Genomic DNA, 14,170 nt, shown 5'->3' on the forward strand with positions numbered 1-14,170 from the left:
CTCATGCTTCTCCCAAGAAGAAAAGAAAGCCTCGATAGTTATTCTCGATGGTATTTCACCATTTATAGCTGACTGCAAAGTTCATCGTTCAAAGGAACTAGCCTATTGTCCCAAAAGAGAAAAGAAAAAGGGAACTAGCCTTGGCCTTCTTATCATATATTCCTCCTTCACAGAAAGCCAGACGACTTAAAGTTTCAAGCAGCTAGCTTTAGCCTTTACTTCGTCAATTCAGCAAACGCTCCTATTTTTACACATTCTATAGGAGGAACGAGTTTAAAGTTTGACTGCGATAAAGTTGAATCGGCAGTGCAACCTTTGTGTTAACTCCGAAAGGCAGGAGTAGAAGACTTGAAATAGGGAATCGAGCTTATAGCCATATGAGGCCATTTCCAAATACTAATAAAACACATCCTGCAATATTGTTACTACACTGCACAAATACATTTATCCATGGAAACCTATAGATCTTAAAATCTTATCAGTAAAGTCACAACTATAAGTAGGGGTAGGATACATGAAAATATAATAGGTACAATTGAATAAACACCAAGAAATCACCAAAACAATCTCTAATGCGGGATGCACAAAAATCTAATACTCTGATCTCTCCCTCACGGACACTCAGAAAGCAGAGATATAGAATGAAAAGGTGACCAGGTGACTTTGTGCCGAAAATCCATTAAGAATTGAAGTTCCTAACTCAATTCATCGAGTTTCGTCCTCAAGGTTGCGGAAACCTGCAGTAAGATCCTCATGTAGCTTCTTGAATTTGGCCACTAGAGCTTCCTCCCCCTCAGCAGGATCCTCAAATTTTTGGGACCTATAGAATTGAATTAACAGAGAATTAGGTTTCTAGAACAAGCTCCATGGAGGAAAAACCTTCCATCACTAATTAGCAAAGTACGATGCTTACACCAAACGGTAAAATAGATCTCCCAACCGATGCTTGATAAGGCTGTAATTTATCTTTTGCCCATCCATACCAGCAGCTCTTTCGACAGCCTGCATTAACATTTTGGGAGTCAACAGGAATTAAAAAAATAAAATTTTGCTCGCTATGCATAACTTATTAGAAAGTTTGTCCTTCAAGCAAGCAAAGGCATGTTCCTTTTGCATATTTCCCCATGTATAACTCTGATTTTCACATTTAATCACATTATTAATTAAACTAACTTAATCCTGATATAGGGAGTGACACATTAATCCTAATATAGGAAGTGACTATTTCTGGAGTAAAAGTCCCCAGTGTTAAAAGACTTTCCAAATTTCTACTTCCAATATCATCTACCTTTCCCCCAAAGATACGACAGGTTCATGTAACCACCATGATCCTGTGACTTAGAAAGCAAATAAAAAAATAGAGGCGAAGTAGCAAAGGGTACAAATCTACCTGATTGGCCAAATTATAAAAGTGGATGATATTGCGCATCATCCACACGGACTTGTAGAAGGGGCAAAATTTATCATATCTGTCACAATCAAGCAAGACAGATTATTACATAAAGAAAAAAAGGGGCAAAGCAACACTTTTGAGAAAGAAAACGTAGCAACGCATGAACAACATATTTTTTTAGATAGCACAAGAATTGCTTCCTCTTACGGGGTAAAGGCATTTTGAGCAAGATAGTCCTCCCTCAGAAGTTTTGCAGTCTCCAGTGTAATTTTATCAGATTCAGCCAAAGCATCTTTACCTACAAGCTGCAGAAAGTCATGAAGAGTGAAAACTGGTCTATATTTGTAAGGCAGAACCAGAAATAATGAAGACAACTATTTAAAGGTTCAATTCAGTCTTATTGCACTCATGCAATTTCTCGTCCATTCTCACATAATTGCAAGCACGAGCAGAAAAACCAGATAAAAAATTCCAAGATCAGGTCCTTTATGCAATGACAACCAGAAATGCCCTTATGAAGAACTTTTGGATCAGTTGTATAATGATTCATCTAGTGCCTAGTCATTCCTAGTCACCGGACAAATAAAGTACCTGAACAATTTCATTGAGGTCATCTTCTCTCTGCAGTACCTCACGAGCCTTTGTCCTGATGGTGATAAAATCTGGATCAAATTGCTCATAGAAGGACTCCAATGCCTATATACCATAGAGAAAAAGAAAATCCCAATGATTATATATGACTGCAGCATGCATTAGGTGGACTGGAATTCACCAATGACAAAAACTCTTGCATGCATGAGAGAACAGCTCAAGAACTCACTGTTGAGTACTTCGAGTAGGATATGAGCCAGTTCACTGATGGAAAATGTTTTCTTTGAGCAAGTTTCTTATCCAGACCCCAGAAGACCTGAAACCCATCAGGATAATCATCAGCATGAAGCTTTAGCACCTGATTGGATGAAACTTGAGCTATTCCACCCAACTTTGGCGAACAAATTAACGGCAGACATCCTATGCATGATAAAGTAAGCTGAAAATTAATGACCCATGGACCAAAATGCATAGGTCTCAGACTTTGTGTCAGATGAGCAGTCTGTGACAGTTCAGGATAGTATTTTTGCATTTCAATAGTATACAATCTCCGATGGTGACTTTAGAACAAATTCAACCTTCTCTTCTTGTAAGAATGTCAATGATCTCCTCAAGATAGTGTCTTCTAAGACTAGTTAGATCTAGGGCTAATTTCCTAAGTGATAAACTTCACCACTCCCAATGTAGCTGTCAAAATGAGGGCCTCAGTAAAAAGGCCGGTATTTACATGGTCTATGAATCTTCCTTCTCTTACCCACCTCCCATCCACTCAACAGCAATTCTATGGTTCCGCGTTGAACTCAGTAGTGTTTGTGCATATATTTTATCTCCTCCAATTTGTGAAAAAGTATGTCTTTCAGATAAAAAGCATATTGATAGAGAGTAGATGCAAAATAAAGAGTTCTCATCTGCACTTTCATGAAGTATGGTAAATTCTCCAGGTCGTTACACTCGTGCTCTTTAGAGTTTCAACTTTCCCTCATACGATTGAACTCATGTGATGGAAGCATCATCAAGATTACTGATTCAAATAAGGGGTTCAACTATACCTGCACTATGCTAAGGGTTGCAGATGTTACAGGATCAGAAAAATCTCCTCCAGGAGGAGAGACAGCACCAACAATTGTAACACTACCAGTTCGTTCTGGACCACCAAGACACTTCACTTTACCAGCTCGCTCGTAGAAAGATGCCAAACGTGCTGCCAGATAAGCAGGGTACCCGCTATCTGCAGGCATTTCTGCCTGCGTAAGAAGACAACAAGATACCATCCTATTAGATGACAAAGCCATCAGAAGTACACAACTTTCCAGAAAAAAGAAAACATCGTAACAGTGGACAAAAAGGCTTGCCAACAAAATTGGGAGCTTTCAGAAAATAGTGATTTCCTGAAGCTAACAAAGAAATACCTACCAATCGTCCAGAGATTTCACGAAGTGCTTCTGCCCAACGAGATGTTGAATCTGCCATCATACTGACATTGCGGCCCATGTCTCTGAAGTACTCAGCTATTGTAATACCTAGAAATCCATACAAATATAAGTTGAGAATCAATCAAATGTAGTCTTCAGCAAGAACTTGAATTAGTCTTAAGAATTGACAAAAAAGGAAAAGACAAAATAAGGAAATAATCATGCATGCAGAACAGGATACATTTCTTTCTTTATAAAGACCGTGTTAAGTTTGTCCTCCATGCTTGAAAAATGACATCTTAACAAACTACAAGCAATGAACAATCTCCAAAAATTCGGAGATGAACTATCAGTTCTAAACATCATTACCAAAAAAAAAAAAAAAAAAAAAAAAAAAAAACTATCAGTTCTAAACATTAGGGTGCAAAGCATAGCCAACCTATTTCTAAAACCTTGCTTCTGCAATCACCAAATAAAGCCAACCATAAAAGTTAACGAAATTACCTGTATATATTGATGCCTCACGAGCAGCCACAGGCATATTAGAAGTGTTTGCCACAAGAGTTGTACGCTTCATAACTGACTCTTCACGACCATCAGGTAATGTCATTGTCAATTGTGGAAAATCCATAAGGACCTGCATCATGAGAATTTTACAAACTCAAGATCTTTGACATGCTAACAAAGATACTTCTTTTATATGATGGGACAATATGCACCTCAGCCATTTCGTTTCCACGTTCCCCACAGCCAACATAAACTACAGCTTCAGAGTTAGAGTACTGCAAATGAGTCAAATGTATAAAAAGTCAACTACTCATAGCATAGGCAATACAATGAAACTAAAGACACAATTCCCATGGAAAAAGCTATAGATCACCTTGGAAAGGGCTTGACTGATGACAGTTTTACCACATCCAAATGCACCAGGAATAGCACAGGTTCCCCCAAGAACGGAAGGGAAAAGTGCATCAAGTACACGCTGTCACATGAAAAAATGTCATGAACAAAAATAAACAGAGGAAAAAAGACATCATGACCTGAAATTAAACTTTCAATCTGTTACCTGCCCAGTAAGCAAAGGGGTATCTGCAGCAAGCTTTGATGCAACTGGCCTTGGCGTACGTACAGGCCAAGTCTGAAAAAGACCAAATACAAAAATTTCCCAGAAAATTTTCAAATTTACAACTTGTACTTTTATTTGCTCAAGCTAAAAAACATATGGGATGAAAAATACAGCAAACCTGAAGCATGGTAAGTTGCTTTTTCACACCTTGAAACTCCAGCTCCAGAACAGTGTCCTGCCATTGCATATAAATTAACAAAAGCAGATACATGGCTATATACTGACCAACGGAATTGGAGATGGCGATTTTGCATGTCATTTCTTCTAAAATCTGGAATGTCTATTTCCTTGGGTCAAGATAAAAACTAAGAAGACAGCTAACTAGCCATTTGATACCATGAGTAGAGAATAAGAAATTTACAATTTGCATATTTTTAGAGCAGCTGTTATCATACAAAATCAAAAAGGAAAGAGAACTCTCTCTTCGATTGGCCATGGAAATGTTTTAGCATTCAGAGTTAACAGCAAGGACAAATTATCCAAATTTCGACAACGAAGTGGCACTTCTATCAATTCAATCATGCATTTTCCTTGACAGATGTAGTTTTCTTCATTCATGCATTTTCCTGAATAAGTTTGATTCCCTCCAGGGTGGGATAAGACTTCCGCGGGAAGTGAAGTCCCTTCACAAACAGTGTGCACACAATGTCTCAATTTATCTCATTTGAGCGATGCATGCAATGCAACGCCGGAAAATATCACAATTACAGCTCCAGTAACCTTAATAATTTAGATGGCCCCTATTACCAACATGAGGGTAACTGCATCGAATTTCAAGGCAGATTGCAAATTAGGAGCAAGAGCTGGAACTTAACAGTACCTTTAGTGAGTATTGACCAGGTGGAGCAATGTAAGTAATTTTCCCCATTGCATCCGGAGGCAGTGCAACAAGGTGCTGCATTAGGCTGTTCTCGAAGACAGTCTGTCAGAGAAGATGACACCACAAAAAAATATCACACAAAAGCAATAGCAAATCTAGCATCAGAGAAATAACTTTGCAGCTTAACATGATAGAAAGAAGCCATTTTTCAAAGGGATGACTTAGCGAAACAAAGACAAAAACTGATAAACTTACAGCATACAGGTCTCCCCCTGTTAAAATATCTCCTTCACCTGATACCAGCAAATTAAACCCAGATGATGAGGTGAGGTAAGACACAAACATTACTCAATCGCAGATCATATAGTAGCTGCCTCAGATGAAATTAAAATTAAATTCACACGATTCACCTATTTTGTTAGGCTGGAACTCCCAAAGTATGTCTTTATCAAGGGCCGGCACAGAGACACCACGGGGAATATACACGTCCCCAGACCTTTTTGCGATGGTTTTCAAGGGCCTCTGCTCGACAAGAAGAATGAAACATTTTCACCGGTTAAAAAATCAGGGGCAAAAGATTTAAGCTGCAAGTGAAGCCAGAGGCGAACCTGAATTCCGTCAAAAATATTTCCCAAAATTCCAGGACCCAATTCCACCGACAGAGGCTGTTACAATGGCATTAACATTGCACGGTTAGCAAGCAGATGATGCATTGATTTTGATCACTTGCCACCTGGCAAAAGTACAGGAGACATATGAGTGTAGGATGAAGAAGCGTTACCTTATGTGTCCTTAAAACAGGATCGTTCACCATGAGACCAGCTGTTTCCTCGTAAACTGCAAATGAAAGGAAAACAATGAGCTTTCTTCTAGGTTCCGTCATTAAGAAGACAACTTGGTTATAATGCATTGCAGTAATTGAATGAGTTTGAGAAAAACCCATGGATGACGATTTGGACAAATAAATTCAGGCGCTAAGGAGAAAAAAGAAAAGAAAAGAAAACCTTGGATCGTCGCAGAATCTCCTTCCAAACGAATAATCTCCCCAATGAGTTTATCATGACCCACGCGAACTAGTTCGTACATTGCCGCCCCAGCCATGCCATCGGCAACAACCACCGGACCTGAAACCTGCACGTCAATTGATATGAGTCCTCAGAATTCTGAAACCGACGACATTGAAGTTTAGTTAGATGTAGTTCTCAGCATGATGCGGTTGTTCTGCATTGGAGACAACCAAGCACGGCTATAATTCACCCATGCCCTGAAAAAAAAAAGATGGCATCTTCTGCCTTGTCGACGTATCTTACGAGACCGCGCTAAACATTATTCACGGGCTTCGTTCTCATTGTTTGCCACCGAAATCACTACCCAACAGCGACAGGGCGATTCGCATTCCTATCAACCCAATCGGCAGCGCCAGCAATTAGATCCTAGATCAAAGAATCGGGATCACGAAATTCCCCAACACGGACGATTCCCGATCCGATGAAACCCCGGATGCAACGGACGACGAAATGACCAACGACGACAGAGGAAAAGGCGGATCATTGATCCGATAAACTGACATACGGAGCAGAGGAAATCGGGAAGAGGAGGAAAGGGCGGGGATTTTGATCGAACGGATTGGAAGGGGGCGAGAGATGGGACGAACCTTGCGGACATAACCGTACTCGCTCTCCTTCTCCGAATCCTCGAAGGTCGTCAGACGAGCCCCGTAGACGGACGGCATTATGGCCGGTTTCGAGCTGCAACCGAGCCTCCCGCGAAGGCGACGAGTTGGAAAACTGGCTAGGATCCGATCGAGGCCCGCGTCGCTCCAATCCACGAAGTCGCGCAACTCAGAAATTCCCGACCGGAGAGAGAGAGATAGAGATAGAGAGAGAGTGGCCCTGCAAAATCAAATCTTGCAGGGGGAGACGATGGTTAATCGCGGAACGGAATGGCAGCAATGGGAATTGCGGTCGACATGACGGGGGCTAATTCGGTATTTCGCCTCCCGCCTTGAAAATAGTTAATTTGGGATACCGGCCCAGAAGAAAAGGGAAATTACAGAGCGGCGGTCCCGCACTTTTTACTTGTTCTCAGCTTCAGTCCTCGCATCATAAATTCAAGGACGACGTTTCCATTATCGCGGCCATAACTGGTTCTCCGCTTCATCACCTCCGGAATCTGAAGCAATCGGTGAAGTGGAGGGTCGAAGATGATCGGGCTACGGGTGACGATGAACCTTCCTCCGTCGAGCAATGGCCGCCACGACAGCCAGTGGAATCTCCTCCGCCGCCGCCGCAGCCCCGGTCTTCTTCGCTCCCCGACGACAAGAACGGCCCTCCCCGGGAGCGGAGCCACGCCGGCGAGGGACCGGGTGATGGACTTCGGGAGGCACAAGGGCAAGATGCTGGGGACGCTCCCCTCCGGTTACCTGAGGTGGGTCTCCAACAACCTCCGGGCCCGCGACACGGAGGAGTGGGCCCGGCTGGCCGACCAGGTGCTGCAGGACCCCGTCTACCGGGACCGGATGGAGTGGGAGTCGGCGGAGAGGGTGTTGAGCGGCGGGGGAGGTGGCGTGGGGTCGGGGAGCGCGGTGTCGGAGCTGCTGGAGATAAGCGAGAGGTTCGGGTGGGACAACGAGGATAAGGCCGGGTGGGGCCGGGTGGATTTCGAGCTTCTGGGCACCTCCAAGGGCGGGAGGATCCCCAGGAAATCGGATGACCCGAAAGGGAAGGAGAAGGGGAAAGGGAAGGAGGAGTGCCCTGCGTCCGAACCGCCATCTCAAGGAGAGGAGAGGAGGAGTGAGAGGAGACACAGGCTGAGGATGAAGAGAGAGTCAGGTGAAAGTCAAAACCGAGCCATCGTCGGCGGGAGCCGGAGGGAAGTGAGAGATGAAGGAGCGGCGGCGGCGTCGCCGGAGTCCGTATGCAACCCATTTCCAGGGCGGGAATCGCTGCTGAGGAAGGTGCTCCGCGGCGAGAGGCCCCTGTAGCTGTTGTGCATGACCTCCATGGAATCTCTTTTAGCTTTTTCTAGTCTTTTTTTGCAACTAATCGAAAGGCACGTCTTGCCTCAGTGATGTGAAGAGTATTTTTATCAATTGGTTGGTCTTTTACCTATGTCTCGATTAGTATATTATTCTATATATATATATATATGTATTCATTATGTTCTCTTCACGGAGTGGCTTTTCTTAGACAACATTGAACTCAGCAAATCCTCTCGATGTCGCGGGCAGCATCTGTAACGTTTGACCGTGGACCATCCGAAGCTCCACCCACCTGCACAGCACAGTAGTGACATCAGTTCACTTTCACCTCCCACTTTTATCGTTATAAAGCATGAGATTTGACTGTCCCCCCGGCACGCATTGCGGTCCCAATCTTGTCGCATTAATCCAAGTGTTGACTCAATACTCCTTTTTACTTTATGGTATGATTAAAGAATGGGGTGCAATAAGTAGAGCTAATTGAAGACGGGAAAAAAAAGAACTTTCTTCCATGAGTGAGGGCGTGACAAGGATCGACATGATGGAGAGCCTGACCTGAAGATCCTTAACTCGCGGCTGGGTTGGCTGTCCTCTCTCTTTCATCAAGATTCCACCTTTGACCTTGAGAAAGTTGGGACCCGGTTTGTCATTATGCTAATGCTCCGTGGACAAGGATGTGTTTTCGCTCACTAAACCGAGAGCGCGGGATTTTGTTTGGGTTTTTGGGGTTTTTGTGAGGGGAGGGGAGTAAAGGACACTTCTGACAATATTCTCTGTACGAGGTCCTGACACTGGAACACTGCTTCCTACTGTTTCTCTGGGGCTTTGAGCTTTAACATCTCCGTCCCGTTCGATTCATTTTCCCTCCCTAATCACCAGGGACGCCTTTCACCAACTTTTTATCGTAGGAAGGAAAATCGCGACCATTTGTTGCCAACACCAACGCACGGTATTTACTCCCCTGCTCTGCATTTCGCTCTTTCCTAATTTCCATTTTCCATTTTGCATTTTGCATTTTACTGTCTTTCTGCTTTGGGTTCTCCAAGGACCAAGACCAGCACCCTCTCCCTCCTCTCTTTCCCTCAAACCCTACTTCTCGGCTCTCTTTCAGCTGTTTCCTCCTCGGTCACATTCTCTTTTATTATTTATTTATTTATTTATTTTGGCAATGCCTTGGTTCTTGAAAGGGATCTTCGCTGCAAACTAGTCCTGGTCCATCGACGAGCTAATGGGATCTCGAAAGCTGGATCTTTGAAGGTTATGGGTTCCCCCCTCTTCTGCTTTCTCGTTTCATGGAGATTTCTACTGAGTGCTGAAGCCGTGGATGATTCTGAGGCTTCGTAACGCAAATGCTGAATCTTGGGCACGCCAAAAATGCTGATTTCTTTGACCTCCTGGTTCGTGCTTTTGCTTTCGTGAGTAAAGCTGTAGACTTGCTGGAAAAACTGCTGGATCTTAGGAGATGCCGTTTTGTAGTGGTTGCTGATCCATTTAAATGCTTATTGATCTGTCTTTTGGAGCTTGATGGACCTAGGTTTAAAAGGGTCGTTAGATATCGTAGTCTTTCTTTTGGAAGATGGGTTACGCCCCCCCTGTTACTTTAGTTTGTGAGAGAATTTCCTTTTATTTAATGTAAGTGCTGGTCGAAAAACCAAAGCTTTTTTTGGTTAGATAGTGGAGCTGAGGTAAGCTTTGCCTACTGATTTTTACCATATTGTTGGTCTGTGATTTCTCCTGGAACGTCTGATTCGGAGAAAAGAAAAAGAGGAAATGAGGCGTTCTTTCTAACTTAATCAAATATTATTTCCAGAAGACGTAAGGCTCGGTACTGGTAAGAACTGCATTCAGCTAATGCTCAAGGATTCGATCTGATTCAACATAAAAGAAGAGTCGGGATGGATTTTTTCAAAGTCAAGAAGTTCAGGAAGGCACGCAAGCCTACCTTGGATCAGGACAATGAGGGGAAGTCCATTCCGCCACATGAGGAACCAGACAGTGAAAATGGCGTTGATGATTTTAGCAAGTCGGTCTCCACAGATAATGCTGCTGATGCGGAGGATGAAGACGATGATGACTTTATAACAAATGAAGTGAAGAGACGGTTGAAAGAACTTAGGCGGAACAGTTTCCTGGTTTTGATTCCTGAGGAGGACTCATGCCCTGAAGATGACGAGGAAGAGGGAGAAGAGGGTGAGACAAGCTCTAGTGAGTGGAGAGATGTCGAAGCTGAAGGTCGACAATGGTGGGGTGGATTTGATGCTTTCTATGAAAAGTACTGTGAAAGGATGCTGATCTTTGATCGATTGAGTGCACAGCAACTCGGTGAAGCTGGTAATTTGTTATATTTTTCATGTTAGGCTTGTTATATGCTAATGTGAAACATGGTACTTTGGTGACAGCTGATGGTTTTACGCTGCGATTACTTTCACAGGGACTGACATGATTTTGTCTGTTGTCAGGATTCTTTTTCCCAATCAATTTATTAGTAACTTCCCTTGGATTCTATTGGACTTCTATATTAGGAGTCTTGCAGTTAGTTTCTTTCATTTTGTGTCAGTGTAAGTGTTTTTAGTAGCAGCGAGTCAATATGTGCTAAAGAAAGGATTTGCATTGCTCATCTATTGTTGTTAATAAAGCTTGTCTTTTTGGACCAATACAATATCTTTCATTTGTTGGTGAGAGAAATTGGATGAGGTATGAGGAGGTGTTTCATTTATTCTTGTGAAAGAGCACACGCGATCATAGTTGATTGGTATAGCATCTTGATGTACTTCAAGTTGTACTGTGAACTGCTAATTGTACGTTGAAAATTGAATTTTCATCTGTATGGAGATGTCTATTCATTGCTGCAGTGGCTTCTGCAAGTTTGATAACAATTATATGGTCTGTATTGTATTGTAATGCAGTTCCGCAGGTTCCCTTGACACCATCACCCAGAACTGCATCTAAGAAACTTACTTCTCCCCTTCGCTGCCTTTCTTTGAAGAAGATTGAAGAGCCTGATGAAGAAATGGAGAAGCTGCAACAGTCGGAAGGTAATCCTTATGATGATCTTGAGACAGCTTATCTAGCTCAAACTTGCTTAACATGGGAGGCACTTCATTGCCAATACACTCAGCTGTGCCAAAAGATCTCTGGCCAGCCTGAAAATATGACATGTTACAGCCGTAGTGCTCAACAGTTTCAACAATTTCACGTTCTACTCCAAAGGTTTATCGAAAATGAACCTTTCGAACCGGGGCTTCGACCAGAAATTTATGCACGTGCAAGAAAAAGCTTGCCTAAACTTCTTCAGGTTCCAAATATCCAAGGTAATGGCCTTGCTGACATAAATGGAAAATAGATTACGTGATCGGAACAAATGGACTTTTTGTTTGTAAAAGTTATCACTTGTGCCACAACAGGATCGGAGCAGAAAGCGGCAGAAGAAGCTGGCTCAGATATATTGGTTCTTGCACCAGATCTCCTCAGAATTATGGAGAATACCATCCTTACTTTTCATCTTTTCCTGAAAACAGACAATAGGAAGTCCACTGGAGTTCTAAATTTGTTTGCAAATCAGAACCATTGTGCTAGCCCTCAACAGCAGGTTCAGTCATCTCTTGAGAAGGTGAAATTCTCTCATCACTCATTACATATTGCCTTTCCAGCATTAGTCTTTGATTCATTCTCATTTCCAATACACGGGCTTAATTAGTTCTTACTATTTGTTTTCTTTTTCTCTGGGATAGGTAATTGTATTTTTCTTCAAATTGTTTATTTATATCTGCTCACCAGAAAAAGTTTGAATTTGGCATTTTGATGTCCCTTACATTCTTGAGCATAACCAGTGGCTGTTGCTGCTGGAATCTCCTCAATCTTCCCATATTGCTTCTCTGTAGACTGCTATATGACCAATACAGCTTTAATCTGACTGGCTAAGCTCTTTAAATTGTATTTTAGGACCTATGCATCAGTTAGATGGAATAAACTGGCTGCTGTTTGTGTTTTGCTAATCGGCAGTGAATATGACTTGCTAGTAAAATATCGAACTTTGTGATTTCTTCGGTCTGACTGCTGCCATATGCAGAAAGCTGTGAAATTGAAGGAACTGCGCAGGAAGAAGAAAGGGTGGAAGAAGAAATCATGGCCTCAAACAGATGATGACGTTCAGCTGCTATTTGCCCTCATAGATGCGAAATTATGTTCCATGGTTCTTAGGAGGGAGAGGATCGTCAAGGGACACTTTTTCTGGTGCGAGGAAAAGATGAAGAAACTGGATTTGTCTGATGGGAAGTTGCATAGGGACCCCTCTCCTATCCTTTTTCCTTGTTGAATGTCATTGGAGAGATTGTTTAGGTGATTTAGATTTGGTGTAGAGACAAAAATACTTGAAAAGACTTGCTTCTGTTTCAATGGACAATACAGCAGCGTCTGAACAGTCATTAGTGGATCATAGATTTATTTTTGTAGAGTATGGTCGGTCAATGCTAGTGCTCTGGTGGCTGTTAATTGAAATTTTGAAGGAGTTCTGGGTATGCATTGGAATGGGAAAATGAGGGAGAGGCACGTTGTCCAGTCCTGTGTAGTGATGAGGAACTTGTTCAATTAAAAGCATGTAGATTTTGCCATGCCTTTCCAAATCTCTACTTTGAGCCGTTTCCCGTTTTACATACCTGACTGACGTGACCGTTGATCTCTAAAGATGATTAGTTAAGTAAGAAAAAAATTCAATATTGCTTCTTGATTTGATGCATATCGCATTATATACTAAGGCCCGTTTGGTTCAACTTTGAGAAATGACAATGCAAGTATTTTTGAATGAATGGGCATTTTGTGAAGGCAAGTGTATTTTGAAACTCATTTTTTGTGAATATTTTGCAAAGCAACTTTAGGGTGAAAAGAAAAATGAAAAAAGAAGAAGAAAAAATAAGAAAATGGAGGAGGAGATGTAGCTGCATGGAGAGGGGAAAATTGTGGGGAGCAGCTCAATAGCGATGGTGGTGGTGGTGGGAGGTGGCTAGTGGCGGTGGCGGTGTCGCCTGAGGTTGGCGCGACCCAGGCGACGTCGCCTGAGGCCGTGCGACCTCAAGCGAGGGTTTTCAACGGCCAGATTTGGCGCCTTGATGGTAAGATCTAATTGCTCGCGGCCGAGCGCCGCCCGTTGGCTGAGCTTCACGGTGGCCAAATCCAAGGAAGAAGATGATGAACAGTGTTTTTTGAGGGCACAAGAGGAAAATATGATTTTCAGTAAGGGCAATATTGGCAAGAAAAAAATTCATTAAACCTCAACTTAGCATTCCAAAAATGCTGAAAGCCCAAAGCAGGTTTGAACTTGCTTTGAGTTTTCATCATTCCAAATGCTAGCATTTGGCAAATGGAGCCTAAAAAATGTGAACCAAATGCTTAATATTTTTCTCAAGGAGAGCCCCAAAGGCCTTTGAGAATGTTGAACCAAATGGGACTTAAGTCCAGATTTACCCATCCAAAAGAAACACAAAATCGATACATTTACAGCATACCATTGCAATTGTTGTAACTAAATGGTAGTATCGGCTTGGCTTTCATTACCCCCTTCTTTTTTGTGGCTTCGCATTTTCGCAATCCTCTTCTAATCTACACTAAGCACTTACTCTTAAGGGTGAGTATGACTTCAGCGTAAAATGTGAAATCTGAGAACCGAACCGATAGAAATTTTTAGAACACTCACTCCCAAGGGTGAATATGATTATAGGGTAAAACTTGAAATATGATAACTGAACCCATACGAATCTCTAGATTCCAGGTTGAAGGTGTACATAATAGGTTCTAAATTCCAAAAAATGAAGAATTTATTTCGATAGGTAGATTTTAGATTTTTAGTCGAATG

General features: G+C 42.3%; 3 protein-coding genes across 7 annotated transcripts; 2 read left to right on the forward strand and 1 right to left on the reverse strand.

The window, feature by feature from the left end:
* Positions 1–354: 354 nt before the first annotated feature.
* On the reverse strand, positions 355–7,262 carry LOC104423273 (V-type proton ATPase catalytic subunit A). The gene is made up of 20 exons (XM_010035782.2): positions 6,997–7,262; positions 6,347–6,473; positions 6,124–6,179; positions 5,951–6,007; positions 5,753–5,864; positions 5,598–5,635; positions 5,343–5,444; positions 4,641–4,697; positions 4,463–4,534; positions 4,277–4,378; positions 4,116–4,178; positions 3,901–4,033; positions 3,398–3,504; positions 3,034–3,228; positions 2,214–2,300; positions 1,985–2,089; positions 1,601–1,698; positions 1,391–1,469; positions 914–1,002; positions 355–820 (listed from the first exon to the last, which is right to left on the reverse strand). The coding sequence occupies exons 1-20, from the start codon at positions 7,072–7,074 to the stop codon at positions 706–708; spliced, it is 1,872 nt and encodes a 623-aa protein (XP_010034084.1). The 5' UTR covers positions 7,075–7,262; the 3' UTR covers positions 355–705.
* Positions 7,263–7,396: 134 nt separating this feature from the next.
* LOC104423272 lies at positions 7,397–8,452 on the forward strand. Its single transcript, XM_010035781.3, has one exon. It carries the CDS (start codon positions 7,546–7,548, stop codon positions 8,323–8,325), a length of 780 nt encoding a protein of 259 aa, XP_010034083.2. The 5' UTR covers positions 7,397–7,545; the 3' UTR covers positions 8,326–8,452.
* Positions 8,453–9,052: 600 nt separating this feature from the next.
* LOC104423274 lies at positions 9,053–12,944 on the forward strand. 5 transcript variants are annotated; one of them, XM_039302875.1, is made up of 6 exons: positions 9,053–9,271; positions 9,510–9,719; positions 10,133–10,653; positions 11,229–11,633; positions 11,727–11,911; positions 12,392–12,944. In XM_039302875.1, the coding sequence occupies exons 3-6, from the start codon at positions 10,218–10,220 to the stop codon at positions 12,635–12,637; spliced, it is 1,272 nt and encodes a 423-aa protein (XP_039158809.1). In that variant the 5' UTR covers positions 9,053–9,271; positions 9,510–9,719; positions 10,133–10,217; the 3' UTR covers positions 12,638–12,944. The 5 variants fall into 5 exon arrangements, with proteins under 5 accessions (XP_039158809.1, XP_010034085.2, XP_018720092.2 ...); XM_010035783.3 differs by having other exon boundaries at positions 9,054–9,271; positions 11,727–11,932; XM_018864547.2 differs by having other exon boundaries at positions 9,054–9,271; positions 10,136–10,653; positions 11,727–11,932.
* The last annotated feature ends 1,226 nt before the right edge of the window (positions 12,945–14,170 follow it).

The sequence above is a fragment of the Eucalyptus grandis genome, chromosome 10 (assembly GCF_016545825.1).
Source record: "Eucalyptus grandis isolate ANBG69807.140 chromosome 10, ASM1654582v1, whole genome shotgun sequence".
Taxonomy (NCBI): domain Eukaryota; kingdom Viridiplantae; phylum Streptophyta; class Magnoliopsida; order Myrtales; family Myrtaceae; genus Eucalyptus; species Eucalyptus grandis.